General features: G+C 41.2%; 1 protein-coding gene across 1 annotated transcript; it reads right to left on the bottom strand.

The window, feature by feature from the left end:
• Nucleotides 1–7,623: 7,623 nt before the first annotated feature.
• LOC149216270 (uncharacterized) lies at nucleotides 7,624–11,757 on the bottom strand. The gene is made up of 2 exons (XM_089389887.1): nucleotides 11,467–11,757; nucleotides 7,624–11,034 (listed from the first exon to the last, which is right to left on the bottom strand). Exons 1-2 carry the CDS (start codon nucleotides 11,755–11,757, stop codon nucleotides 7,624–7,626), a joined length of 3,702 nt encoding a protein of 1,233 aa, XP_089246013.1.
• Nucleotides 11,758–15,465: the final 3,708 nt, after the last annotated feature.

Below are 15,465 nucleotides of genomic sequence, written 5' to 3'. Positions count from 1 at the left end.
AACAAACAATGGAGAAACATAAATCACATTTGTATTACACACAACAGGCCTTGGCTTGGCTTGGCTTGCCTTGCCTTCCTAAGGCAGAGAAATACAAATTTATCGAGGAACAAGGTGGATTTAGAATCCTACATGTGATTCAGATGAATATCTAGAAATCAATGGGCAGTGTGGTAGGTTTGGAATGGGTGTGGCGGTGACGGTTGAAGGTGGTGGAGTGTCGGGTAGTCGACATTGACATTGGAGCAGTATGCATCGATTTCAAATTTGTCTATACGTTTAACATCTCCTATTTGAAGCCAAATGAAGAATCATGAATCAAGTCACACTGAGTCCTACCAAGCCTCTACATAGCTCATGGTTATTTCTTGGTAGAATCTTAGTGAGCATATAAGCAGGGTTCTTATTTGTATGGATATTTTCCAAGTATAACTGTCATTCCTCCAACACATGCCGAATCCAATGGTACCTTAAGTCAATGTGCTTGGTTTTTGAGTGAAATGCTGAGTTTTTGCCCAAGTGAATGGCACTCTCACTATCACAATATATAGAACACACTTGTCCTACTTTATTCCTATCTCTCCTAGGAATAATTGCATCCACAACATCTCTTTACAAGCTTCTGTTGCAGCTCTGTATTCAACCTCTGTTGTAGAGAGAGCTACTCTTGTTTGTAGCCTTGATACCCAAGATACAACTGCACCTGCAAATTTGTACAAATAACCTATAGTGGACTTTCTGGTGTCTATATCTCCAGCCATATCTCCATATATAAATTCTTTAAGCATAGTCTCATTATGACCAAAACATAAACAATAATGACTAGTACCCTTAAGATACATCAAAATCCATTTCACTGCTTGCCAATGTTGTTTTCCTGGATTGGCAAGAAACATGCTCACTATTCCCACTGAATATGCAATGTCTAGTCGTGTACATACCATGGCATACATCAAGATGCCAACTATTGAAGCATAAGGAATCCTGCTCATCTCTTCCTTCTCTTTGTCCTCACTTGGACATAACTCAGTACTCAGCTTGAAGTGAGCTACAAGGGGTGTACCAATTGGCCTTACATCCTTCATATTAAACATGTCAAGCACCTTCTTGATATATTTTTCTTGTGACAACCATAACCTTTTGATTTTCCTATCACACATGATCCTCATGCCCAATATCTGTTGTGCTGGACTCAAATTCTTCATTGCAAATTTGTTGCCCAAATCCTTTTTCAACCTATTGATCGTATTCATATCATGCCCAACAATCAACATGTCATCCACATATAACAATAATATTATATACTTTCCTTGATCATACCTCTTTATATAAACAAAATGGTCATCTTCCAACCTGTGAAAACCATGTTTCAAAATGAATGAATCAAATTTCTTGTACCATTGTCAAGGTGTCTGTTTCAACCGATAGAGGCTCTTCTTCAACCTGCAAACAAGGTCTTTTTTACCTTTTTCTATGAAGCCTTCTGGATGCTCCATATAATTTTTTTGCTCCAATTCACCATGAAGTAAAGCAATTTTTACATCTAACTTTTCACATTCTATGTCTAAAGCAACAACAAGACTAAGAATGACTGTAATGGATGAGATTTTGAAAACATGTGAAAAAATTTCAGTGAAGTCAATATCTGGAAAATCATTTCACCATCAATCTTGCTTTATACCTCTTCTTCTTTTCATCACCTTCATGCTTAATCTTATAAACCCATTTGTTTTGTAGATCCTTTCTACCTTTTGGGAGATTTACCAACTCCCAAGTTTTATTTTCCAGCAAAGAGTTCATTTCTTCCTCCATCGCTTTTTTCCATTCTTTACTGTGTTCAACTTTACAAGCCTTTTGAAAACAATTAAGCTCACCTTCATTAGCCAATAAATATAGTTTGAAGGAGGATACCTTTGTGAAGGCTTATGAGGCCCAGAAGATCTGCAAACCAACTGTGGTGGTGCATTATCAAGTTGAATCTCTTGTAAAGGTTCCTGCAAGATTCCTTCTTCTTGGCGTTCATCATTTTCCACTTGTTGTCGTTCCTACTCTTGAATTTGCTGTTCATTTTATTTCATTGGTGGGATGTCTTCATGGTGCTCTTCAAACCTGTCAATAACTTTTTTGACCTCCAGATCACCTATAGTCCTCTTAAACATTTTTGACTGTTTAAATATAATATCACTGCTTCTAATAATTTTGTGTTTGACTGGGTCCCATAGACGATAACCAGATTCTTCATCCACATATCCCAGAAAAATTGCATTTCACAGATTTATCATCTAGCTTAGTTCTATTTTATTTGGGAATATGAACAAATGCTTCACATCCAAAGATTTTCAAGTGAGAATAATTCAACTTCTTCATGGATACTACCTTCCAAGGCTTTAGTTGGAGACCGATTTATAAGGTAGCAAGCTGTCCTTACAACTTCTACCCAAAAATTCTTCTCCAAACCAGAATTGGACAACATACTTCTCACATTTTCCATAGTGGTGAGATTCATCCTTTTTGTGACACCATTCTATTGAGGAGTACTAGATAGAGTCTTCTCATGCTTTATGCCAAACCTATTACAATATTCCTTGAAGGCATTTAAGCAATATTCTCCACCATTATAAGTTCTCAAACACTTGAGCAACTTGTTAGTCTCTCTTTCAACAACACCATCAAAGATTTGAAATATTTCAAACACTTCATTTTTACTTTTCATAGGGTAGACCCAAACCTTCCTGGATGCATCATCTATAAATGTTACAAAATATGATGTTCCTCCTAATGACTTTATGTTAACAGGCCCAAACACATCTGAGTATATCAATTCTAACACATTTTTCTTTATGTCATTGCCACCTCTAAGGAATGAAACCCTTCTTTGTCTACCATATATGTAATGCTTACAAAGGTTAAGATTGTAGGATTTCAAACCTGGCAATAAATTTTTACCAACAAGGATTTTTAAGCTCTTCTCGCTCATGTGACCCAAGCACTTATGCCATAGATCTGCTGATTTTCCTTCTTTTGTGACAGTAGCCAATCTAGTTTTCCTATCATTGCCTTCAATGTGTATAATGTTCCTATCTTGAGTCCTTTGGCCACGACCAATGCTCCTTTGCTAATTTTCCAACCTTCTTTTTCAAAGCTTGTGGAATAGCCTTCACCATCAGACCGTCCCATAGATATCAAACTCATGCGCATTTCTTATACATGCCTTACCTGTTTCAACAATATATCTTGGCCATCCTTCATCTTGATTTTGACATTTCCCACTCCAAAAATACTGCAAAAATTATTATTCCCCAAATGCACTCTACCATAATCACCAAGATTATATGGAATAAAACTATCTTTGCATGGGGTTACACTATGAGATGCCCGAGAGTCAAGGATCCAATCAAAGCCACTGTTAGATGTATATAAGCATGCATCTTCTACTGAAACAATAAACAACACATCACCATCTGTGACTACAACAGTAGTGTCGCCTTCATTTGTGTTGGATGACTTGTGATTTGTGCTGGCTGGTCTCTGATCTTTTTGTCCTTTCTTCCAGCCTCGACATTCTTTCTTCATGTGCCCGGGTTTGACACAATGAAAGCGGATGATCCCGCCCCTTCTTGATTTTGATCAGCCTCTCGATCTTGATCATCCTTGTCGGCCGTCGATCAATTCTTTTACCATGGTCAACTAGAGCTAGAGCTTCTCTTCCCTGGTTTTCCACAATTTACTTGTGTTAGAAATCCTCATTCATTAAACTGTTGCTGACATCATCAAAATTTAGGGTCCCTGAAGTTGTTGAAGTGCTCATAGCTACAATTAAATTTTCCCAATTGTTTGGCATAGAACACATTAACAAAATAGCTCTAATTTCATCATCTAGAATGATTTTAACATATGCAATATGACTAGTAATAATATTGAATTCACTCAAGTGCTCAACAATTGAAGCACCCTCCTCCATCTTGAGATTATAAAGCTTCTTCATCAAGAACACTTTGTTTGATGTCTTGTTCTTCTCATATAGATCATGGATCTTCTTCCATAATCATTCTGTCGTCTTTTTCCAGATACATTGAAATACATATTTTTTGCTAGATATTGGTGGATTGTTGCAATCACCTCTCTATATAGCTTATTCCACTCTTCATCTGTCATTGATGAGGGTTTCTTTGTTGTGCCCTCAATCAGTGAATACCGATCTTTTAAAATCAATATATCCTCCATCTGTGATTTCCATAGAGAAAAATTAGCCCTACTCAACTTTTCCATATTTGTAACTGCTATCTCCATTGTCAATAAAAGACACGCCCCAAAAACAAAAAAAACACCACTTAAAAATAAAACTTTAATTATTACCCTTTTTTCCCAAAATCAATTTCCTTTCAACAAAATATTATTCTTCACGTAATAATGACCTTTCCCTTTTTAAAATATGCAACTTAACAAGTTGCCAATAATTATAAAACATAAATAATTATATATGTTTCATAATAATTATAAAAACATATATAATATTTAAACCATTATTATAAAGACATAAACACTTCACATATACGTGGCCATCTTAATTTGAAAAACTTATGAACTCCAGCGACAAGTTTCACAGTATGTTGACGTCCTTTTTTTTCTTGCCACAATTATCTTTTAGTTTCAACATTCTTGGATGTGGATCCCCGCTCTTTCCTTTTCAGCGATCTCCTGGACAGATCCTTCACCTCACATTCTCCGTTGGAGCGAATTGGCCTAAGTTCGGTCATCGTAATCTATGGTTATATCAATTCTGCGTTTTTGTTTTTTTTGTTTTTCCATCCACAACAATGGCGACTCTGGTGGAGAAAACTCAGTTGTCAGGGACAGGACAGATCTTGACCCTAAGAAGTCTTCTTCTTATCGATCAATCCTTCTGAAGGCTTCTCCGTTGTTCGATGCCGTGAGTTTCTACGTGAAGAATCCATCGCTTCTTCTCACACCAAGCTCAACACTAGTAGCCCACTTGGCTCACACAATTCATTTTGCAAATCTGCGCTTCACTCTGTCTTAGTTGGGCATCACACACAACGTGATGAGACAACAAAAAAAAACATTCAATGACAAACTCCACACTCACAACCCTTAGTTCTGATACCCGTTGTTAGACTAGAGAAACACAACAGAAGATAAAAACCTCACAAACAACAGAGAATGGAGAAAAATAAATCACATTTGTACTACACACAACAGGCCCATAAAAACCTCACAAACAACAGAGAATGGAGAAAAATAAATCACATTTGTACTACACACAACAGCCCCTTCGCTTGCTTTTTTTGGGTAGAGAAAATATAAATTTATAGAAAAACAAGGAGGATCTATAATCCTGCATGTGATTCAGATGAAGATCTAAAAATCAATGGGTGATGTGGTAGTAGTTTTGGCGTGGATATGACGGTGACGACTGAAGATGACAGAGTGTTGGGGAGTCGGCGCTGGCATTGGAGCAATATGCGTCAGCTTCAAATTTGTCTTTACGTTTAACAGCCGCGGAGGAGAGGAACGAATAATAAGGACTCCAGAAGAAAAGGTAACGGATGATGGGCAGGCAAGCCCGAAACAATTGCAATACATAGAAGAGAAGGCGACAGATGACGGGTGGGCAAGTCCGAAAGAATTGCAATATATAGATGAGAAGGCAACAAATGATGAGCAGGGAAGTCTGAAAGAATTGCAATACATAGAAGAGAAGGTGACACATGATGGGTAGGCATGTACAAAAGAATTGCAATACACAAAAGAGAACACAAAAGAATTGGATTACAAAATGGAGAAGTCAACAAATGATGCACATGCAAGTCCAAAAGAATCACAGTGCATAGAAGAGAAGGTGATCGATGATGCAGAAGAATTGCAATACATAGAAGAGAAGGCGACGGTAGCAATTGCTGGTCTAGTGGGCAGTTGCGTTTTCCATTGCATGAATCGAATGAACATAAATAATAGAAGTATTAAGATCTTGCACAAAGATCATTGAGAAGGCATTTAAGGGGCAAGAACTTAGAATAAGCTTTTTATAGCTTAGTGGAAACGGGCATCCTTAAGTCGATTGCAGATACTTCAAATATTCGGAAATCAGATGGACATGGGTGTAGTCAAATTTTTGACCGTGTCTATGTCTGTCAGATTCTCGAATATTCGGAGAATCTTTTTTGACCGCGTCCATGTCCATCTGATTCTCGAATATTCGAGGAATCTACAATCGACTTAAACTCAGGGAGTGGAAACTACTAACCAGCCCTGCGCCCTTCAAAAATGCGTAGAATATACAGATCCAAAGCGAAAACAAAACTTACATGATAATTAATGTTTCCCCATAATTTAATTGTCAACTGGTTTAATATAATATATTGTATTCCATTATCCATACATTCTTTCTATATTCCCCACTCCTTATGTCAACGTTACTTTCCACCAACCTCCCAAAACAATTGCTTCTATGTGGTTTAATCGTGAGCGAAATGCCAACAGAATATAACTCGCTCATGATTCGTGACTTAGAGTTGCGTAAAATACGCGGATTCAAAGGCAGGACTCTTTTAATTGTCAGCGGGATTCGCTCATTCTCGTCTCACAACATGACATGCGAATACCTACTTCGATTGACCAAGTATATGTTTATAGTTTTATAAAACAAAAAATTTATTTTTTAAAAATTCGGTGAATTGAATATTATTTTTTAAGACAAATAATTTATTTTTTAAAAATTCATTGAATTGAATATTCTTTTGTTCCGTTAGAATTTTTTTAATTGAATATTTTTTATAAAACAAATAATTTATTTTTTTTTCAAACTGGAGAGCTTTGAACTTGCCATATTTTGAACTATTTGAATATGAACCTAAACAAGTTCTTCGAACTTGCTCTATTCTGAATTATTACTAAATCATTTGAATATTAACATATGGTCTTTCTGCTTTAAATTAATTATATTAACATACGGTCTTTCTACTTTAAATTAATATTGCACTGTTTGAATACCAAGACAGTTGACATCGTATAAAAGAAAATTAAAGTGTGATTTTGAAGTATATGTAAAATTATATTATTTAATATTTTAATTTTTCATGGTTTATATGTTTATAATGTGTCATGGATGTATATTTTTTGTTAGACTCATATCTATTTTAAAAGTCAACCATTTAGAATTTCACTTTCTAAAATTTGAAGTTAGATTAAGTGAGGATAGCTACTAGCCTTCTATGTACGTTTTTAGTGTTCTATGTGGTTAAGCTTTTTCAAAGAGTTTTAATGTTCATATTAGTTTTGTTAACATGATTTTTTTAAAAGGAACATATATTTTTTTTTTCCATTGGAAAAATCCGTAATTTTTTATTAATATAGATGCTGTAGCATATGCCATAACTGAGTCACCACGGACTGCCACAAAATTTTGTACTAATATTTGTCTAGATACACCACGCAGGGCGATCTGTCATAATTATCATTGTAAATTTCTTTTCTTTATGCTTGTATAAGTCTGAATAAGAGCGACGCAGGGCTTGTTCAGAATATGAAACTATATATATAAGCCTATATACATTACAAAATTTTTGATGTTTTACAGTATTTAGCAAAATAACAGTGAAAAATTCAGGGACTAATGTCCCTCTGATATTGCTGGTCTATGTATGGCCAATGAAAATAGCGGTATTCATCTGTCCCCCTATGCTCATGTATCAACCACTCTCCTCTGGGTAATGTAGTGGCCTCCTTGGATAGTTGGTTAGCACTGTAGTTATGCTCCCTGTAGATATGTTTGCAAGAGATATTGTTAAATTCAGCCTTGAACATATTAACTTCATTCAAAATGTTACTAAGTGTGTGTATGTGACATGCAGTAATGCCATTGAACCAGTCTATGATGATCTTTGAGTCCCCAAAGATGTTTAAATTGATGCAATGATGCCCCAGAGAGAAATGAAGTAAATGTCGGAGGGTAATGAGTTCCGCAAAGTTATTTGTGCCCTCTCCTAATCCCATCTTGACCTTGTAGAAATGTTGTTCATTAATGTATAAAAAGAAACCTCCCCCACAGCCCCGCTGATTTGCAGCGCCATCAAAGAATGCCCAAGGGGTGCTTTTGTCAATGATTGGTGAGGCATGTGTTCTGCGTTCTCTGGGTGGCGGTGGGTCAGGCAGTTCATTATATGCAGAGATTATACCCGCCACGATGTGAGGCCAGTTCGCTGGTCTGTTTTCAAATATGTAACGATTGCGGGCCAGCCAGGTGTACCAACTGACAATCAGAGGAAGGGACTGTAATTTTGATCCCTTATGTCTAGTAGACCAGTCATCCCAGGCAGTACCAAGGTTGATGCCTGCCCACTGCCCAGTAAATCGAATAGAGAGGGATAAATCTTGCCAAAGAGAGTGTATGGTGCTGCAATGCAGGAAAAGGTGCTCGGTTGATTCAGATGCACATTTGCATAATATACACCAGGTTGGGCTGCAAAAGGATCTGTGAAGGAGGTGATCCCCCGTAGGTACTTTATCTCTGAGGATGCAACAGAAGAATAATCTGATGCACGACGGTGCAGTGAGTTTCCATATGTTTCTCCACCAGCTTGTAACCTGTTCAGGTCTTTTGTGTTGGATCAAGGAAATATATCCAGACTTTGGAGAGTATCTGCCATTCTCCGCCTGGCTCCATATAAGTTCGTCTGGTCCTTCTTTAATCCTGATGTGAGATTCAGTAAGCGCTGATATGTAATCCTGCCATTCCTGATGCCAGCGAGGGGGTAGACCTAGAAGACGAGCAGATTTCCATGCTTGTGAGAAAATACCTGTGTTTTGTGGATCAACAATGTGTGAAATAACCCTGATCTCGTGAGAGTGGAGATACTGAATGAGGTCTCTAGAGAGCAGATGTCTTCCTCCACCTCCAGTCCATGGGTCTATGCCAATCCGAGCTAGGGATCCATCGTTAATTCTCCACACCAGATTGTCTCGAATGTGTGGGAGGGAGTGAAGCAATGCCTTCCACACCGATGAGATGCTTGTCATCGGCCACCTAGGCAGGAGAACCCAGTCCATGATGTTCTGTGGCCATATGTATTTATGATATGTAATGTGGGTCCATAAGTTCTGACCGGTTAGCAAGTTCCATCCCATTTTTGTAGCAAGGGCTTGCGCAAATAGAGGGAGATCTTTTAAACCCCATCCACCCCACTTCTTTGGCAGTGCAATCTTTTTCCAACTAATCCAGGCAAATCTTCTTTTGTCTTGATTCCCATTCCATAGATATCGATTGCACAGTTGCTGTAGACGAGATAGGATATTCCTGCAGATCCATGCTAGTGCCATCCAGAATATTGGTGTAACTTCTAGAACCGATTTGATGAGGACAAGTCTTCCCACCCTGAATAAATATCTATGACTCCAGGTGGACAGTCTCTTCTCCAGCTTAGTGACAAGCCAGACCCAATCAACAACCCTTTGACAGGTAGGTTTTAGCCAAAAGCCCAGATATTTTAGACCTCTATCCAAGGGGTGAATGCAATAAGGAAAAAGCTGATGGGAAAAATGGGATTCATGGATGGAAGTACGAGCAAAAGTGATGGTAGATTTTGTTTGATTAGCGAGCATCCCAGTGGTAGACGAGAAAAGGAGCATAATCTTGGAGAAAGTGCGGGAATCGCGGATGCTTCCATCCAACAGGATAAGCACATCATCAACAAAAAGGAGATGAGTGAGAAAATAATCATCAGAAATCTTGAGGCCGCAAAGGTCTCCTGCCCTTTTAGCCGAAGCAATGAGTTGACTGAGCCCTTCCATGGAAATAAGAAAGAGGAGAGGAGAAAGAGGGCATCCTTGTCTAAGCCCCCTTTCAGAATGAAAGAAATGAGATGTCGAGCCGTTTATGAGGACACTGAAGGTGGGAGTGGTGATACAGGCCATGATCCAGGTGATGTAATTATGTGGAAAACCCAGATGGATGAGAATCATCTTAATATATAGCCAGCTAACCCTATCAAAGGCTTTTGACAGGTCATTTTTGAGAATGATGCCCTTCAATTGTCTGGTCCAAATAGAGTGGATTACTTCTTGTGCCGATCCAATGGCTTCATGAATCTGTCTGGAATCAAGGAAGGCAAATTGCTGAGGGGAAATATGCCGGGATAGTATAGGCCTGATTTTGTTAGCAATGATCTTAGATATAATTTTGTATAGGCAATTGCACAAGGAAATAGGCCTATAATCATCAAAAGAGGATGGCGAATCGGACTTTGGGATGAGAGCAATGAAGGTCGAGTTGATGGCATGGTATAGTGATCCCGTAGTTCTACTCTCCTCCACCACTTTCAATAGATCCTGCCCCAAGATCTCATAGAAAGCAAGATAGAATTCAATAGTCCAGCCATCCGGCCTAGGACTCTTATCCTTCTTGAACCATTTTAACGTGCCTTCAAGTTCCCCAGAGGTGACCGGAGCATAAAGCTCTTCAGCTTCTTCATCGTTGACAAATCTTGGAAAATGACCAGCCACATTGATAATATCAGCAAGATTTGCTCCAGGAGGGCTCTTGTATAGATTCCAAAAGTGATTAGTGCCCAGGTGAGAGAGCTTGTTGAAAGAGTCAGCAAATCCTCCCTCAGGTAAAGGAAGTTTCCATATGGTATTTGATACCTTTCTCCCCTTTGCATAGTTTTGATAGAATCTGGTGTTATCATCACCAGCTTTCAGCCATATGGCTCTGCTCCTTAGTCTCATGGAATCCTCGTGCTCCTTTAGTATGTGAGCCTTCTGATTTTCCAATTCTATCAAATGTGCTTTATCTGTTGCAGTGTTGAAACCCAGACTTCTTTCATCAAGTAAAGAGCTCAGCTCAGATTCAATTTGGGTCAGTTGAGAGTTCTCCCGAATTAACTTCTCTCTAGCCCAGTTTATAGAGAGATGTTTAAGCTTGGAAAGGTTATTACAAAAACCTTTCGCCAAAGATTCTGCTCTATTGATGGGGTTGGCAGACCAGAAACCCGTAACTAAACTGATGTATGCAGGGTCCTGCAACCAGACATGGTTGAATTTAAACGGGGCTTTAGGCTTATGATGAGGTCCTAGGATTTCTAGATATATAGGAGAGTGATCCGATAAGCCCCCTGAGCCCACCCATTGTTTATAGTGGTGAAGATGTTGTAAGAGTGGGCTCTTCATTAAAAATCGGTCAAGTCTGCGGGCTAGAGCAGCTTCTCCCACCCTTCTGTTTCTCCAAGTGGGAAGGGGTTTGTGCATGGGGACATCTACAAAATTTGTTTGTTCCAATAGATTTGTCATGTACCCTGAGATAGCATCCACCTGGGCTGAAGACCCCCAAGATTCCCTGAAACCCAAGGAAAAATTTAAGTCCCCTCCGATGATGATGTGATCAGAAGCAAGGATCGAGAGGGTTAAAAAATGTTGCCAAAAGTGTTCCCTCTGATGACAGGGTCCGTATACATTCACAATCCTCAGATTTTTCCTGAGCTCAGCTGAGAAGATATCAATGCCCATGAAACCTGAGCCTCCCCAAGAGGCATCAACCCTGATGGAGCGAGGGTTGTAACCAATGGCCAGTCCCCCAGATCTCCCTACAGCATCCATAGCCACAAAAGACCATCTTGGGGCCAGAGATTTTAAGGCACGGGTGATGTGATCAGCCATGCCAAGAGTTTCTTGTAGCAAAATAATGTCAATCGGGTCTGCCTCAAAAAGTCTCTGCAGGGCTAGTTTCTTGGAGGCACTAGCCATGCCTCTGCAGTTAAAAGACAGACACTTCATGGGGGAACTCCTCTCGGGGTATTCACTGCTCTAAGAACCCCGTCAAGTGTGGATTGGTGGCCAGAGGCTACCTCTGCCCCAGCTCGGTTGATAGCTTTGGAGAAATCAGACTTTCTACCCCGGGATGGCAGAGGGACAGAGCTTGGTATGGTAAGGCCTAAACCAGATTGACTAACCAGGGTACCATTAGCAGGGGTCCTGGAGTGGAGGAAATACTGATGTGAAGAAGAAACCTCGGAGGATGATGGCGAGATGGAGGATGTAGAAGGTGATAGGAGAGAGGGGACAGTAGTGGCGATAAGTGGATGGGTCGTCATGATGAAATGTGCCATGGATGTATGGACTGAAGATGCAACAAAAGATGTGCTATAATCATTTGATGAGATAGGAGAGATCAGAGAAATACCCGAGACTTTCACGGTCCCAGCAGCAGCCTGAGCCCTGGTTAGCGGCGGCGATGGTGGCCTGTGCCCTGCCTCCACCAACTTGTGCGAGGGAGATATCGGCGTGGGGGTAGGTTCCGTGGCAAGGGGACGAGTAACTGCTAGTGAGTTTACTCTAGAAGGCGCAAGTGTTGTCTTTAGGGAATCCTCTAATTTCCTGTTGAGCGGGCAATCTTTGAAGAGGTGTCCCACCTTGTGGCAACGTCTGGAGCGAAAAGGAACCCCTTCATAATCCAAGATCTGTACCCTGATGTACTTACCCCACTGAAGCGTAATCTTCTCCTTTAGACCCTTGTGAGTGTCCAAGTGGACCAGAATGCGAGCTAGGGTTTTGTTTTTTGATTCAACAAAGGTGTGATCATGGTCCAAATATGTGCCTAGTGCATTTCCAATCCGGATAAATACTTCCTCGCACCAGTAATGTAATGGGAGTCCTGGCAATCGAACCCAAAGGGGTCCTGCCCCGATTTGTTCTCGCTCAGGGTCAAACAAAGGGCTCCACCTCTTGAGTAGAACCAGAGCCATCTCAATGTGCCAGTACCTGGCAAGAACCAAATCAGTGTAGTTTTCCTTCGCAAAGTGTAAAGAGAACCACCCCCTGGGCAGGACATGAACCTCTGGAAATTCCTTCAGAATTCCTCCCCAAATCTCCTTGACCCATTGAGTCAATCTGTTGGTCAAGTACGCCCTACCTCGTACATGTCCAACAAGCACCGTACTAGCCATAATAGCAGTCTCCCCAATAGCAGAGGTCTCGCCGAACCTGATGGTAATATCCTTTGTAGTAGCCTTGATGCACTTGGTATTTCTCTTACCCGAGCGAGGAGCAAAAGGGTGGTCGACCAAAGGGTTTGGGATGCCTACCGAGGGGGTAAGTTTAGTAGATTTAACCCTCACCGCTGGGGTTTCAAAACAACTCGACGACAGATGGGCCGAAGAAGGAGGGTTTGCCGCCACAGAGACTAGGGTGTCCACAAGGGGAACAGAGAAGAAAGTAGAAAAATACGGGTGAGGGTTGAAGGAGGGCGAAGGGGGGGTGTTTGTTGATAGAATGTGCAGGGTGTCGGGTGAGGGGGGGGGATATTCAAAGCCGGTGAATCAAGCGAGAGTGACCCCGAGGGAGGAGGCACAGAGCAATGCTTAGGGAGAGTGACCACAAGCGAAGGTAAGGGCGGTGGCAGTTCAGGAACCGGAACTGATGCAGATACCGTCGATGAGAAACAGGGGTTTCCAAATATAACCCGGTTCGGAAAGGGCTCCTCGGAATAATCAACTTCTTCAACCTCCATAATGTCCCCTGTTGGATACCTATAGTAATAGGTTTCATATTTCATGATTGACTATTGAAAATCCAAATATGCTCTGCTTTGGTACTACAAAGATCCCATATTTCCAGGAAATCAGAGGTGTGTGAAGTACTCCAAATATTGAGGACCTTATTACAAATTTTGTGGATGATTCAACAGTTTAAACTGGATCATGCCATGTTTCAATTTTGAGTTGTAGAATAGAGAAAGATGTCTGTCCAAACAGCTTAATCTTGGCAGACAAGTAGTTCAGGTAGAGAAGCAAAGGTTCCCAAAAGTCTAATCTGGGACCTTGGAAGAGATAAGGGTAGAAGTAGATAGAGAGAAAAGTGAAAAAAGCCAAAGAAAAGAAAAGGCAATTGAGGGTTGCAAGTCCAAATGCCCCTCCAAGAAGAAACAAAAATGCTAGGTGAAATAGTTGGGTAGGCAGTTGTGGTTGCAGAAAGGACATGATCACCATTGCACAGTTGTCAGGAGATGCCTTGCCAAGGCAACAAATCCATCAGCAAACAAAGTGGTGAATTCCATGGACTCACAGCAAAGAGCATCACTAACTTCTCTTTTCCCTCTCTAGTCCATCATTAACACCCCCTTTCTAAATCCCCCTCCTTCACTCATACTAACTCCTAATCCTACTATATAGCTCCCCTATTCTACCCCTACCCCGAATAATACTAACACTAAGGTGTATAAAGCCCCAAATTTTATGTATATTCTCTCCCCAGGCATAATAGCCATATATTTTCAGAAGGGACCAAAATGGCATCTGGCCACTTTGGTGAACCTATTCCACCCCATTTCCCCTTTGCTGCAAGATTAATTGACCCTAAACCACCTCTGCATGGATAGACCCCTATCAAAAACCCCTTTGCCAACAAAAACCTTTGCAAAAGTCTCTAAAGTAAAAAACCCGCCCCTGGCACGTTTCCCAATCCTACCACATTACTGGTTAAGTGAGAACAAATGAAAAACCAATTCAAAACCCACTTACCTATAGTTTTGCGCCCAAAAATTAAATTGAATATTTTATTCCGCTGGCGGGACCCTTCCCCAACATGCTCGACCAATCGGGAGGCCCGCCAGCCGTCAGATCTCCAGCGCCCAGATCTAAGGGTGGGCGGTCAATTTCAAATCCCGATATGCCGACCTTTAGCGTCCGGGGAAAGCGGTTTTGCCTGTCCCGTACAATGGACGCGTGGCGGGCGATAAGGTTGTTCGGAGCCCCCCTCCTCGTTACCGCCTTTGCCCAAAGGTGGTGCGGGGAACCCGCTTACCGCCACCCCTTATACCACTCTCCCCCACGTCATCTGTACGCCACCCTGACGTCACCTCGTCGGTGCCCGCCCCAGCGTCCCTTGGCCCTCCACGCGGACCCGCCTCTGTACCCGCCCGCCACCGTGTCCTGCCGACCTGGCGAACACCTCAGCATCCACGTCACCCCTCACCTGGGCCCCGCCATGACGTCATGCTGACGTCATCGGCGGAAAAGCGCCAAATGCATACTTTTGCCAAATTTACCGTTTTAAACGGCTAAACGTATGTTTTTCGTTCATTTGCATGCGAAAGTGAACTAGCCGTTGTCAACCAGCTGCCGCGAAATCTTGCATTCAGCCATCAAATTCAACAATTCAACCGTTCAAAGTTCAGAGCTTGACTGCACTAAGCCTTCGCAACCCGGCCCGCGAGCTTCCAAGTCGATTTTCCAGGTATTTTGCCGTTTTCTCCCACTCTGCCCGTGAATTCCAATTTTCTGCAAAATCACCATTAAAGTCTGCTAAAAACACTAAATTCAGCTCTACCTAAGCACCCAAACCAGACCCAAGCAACCTGTGCCATTCATTAGCCCCAATTCAGCACTGGACAAACCAGCTCGCGGGTTAAAACTGCAGAAATTGCCCCGAAGTACCCGGCATTGTTCCTTTTGCCAA

This window comes from Pinus tabuliformis, chromosome 1_1 (genome assembly GCF_031772625.1).
Source record: "Pinus tabuliformis cultivar Carrire ecotype Pingquan chromosome 1_1, CPIR1, whole genome shotgun sequence".
In the NCBI taxonomy this organism is placed as follows: Eukaryota; Viridiplantae; Streptophyta; class Pinopsida; order Pinales; family Pinaceae; genus Pinus; species Pinus tabuliformis.
Note: the sequence above shows the minus strand (reverse complement) of the source record. Positions and strands in the feature narration are given on the sequence as shown.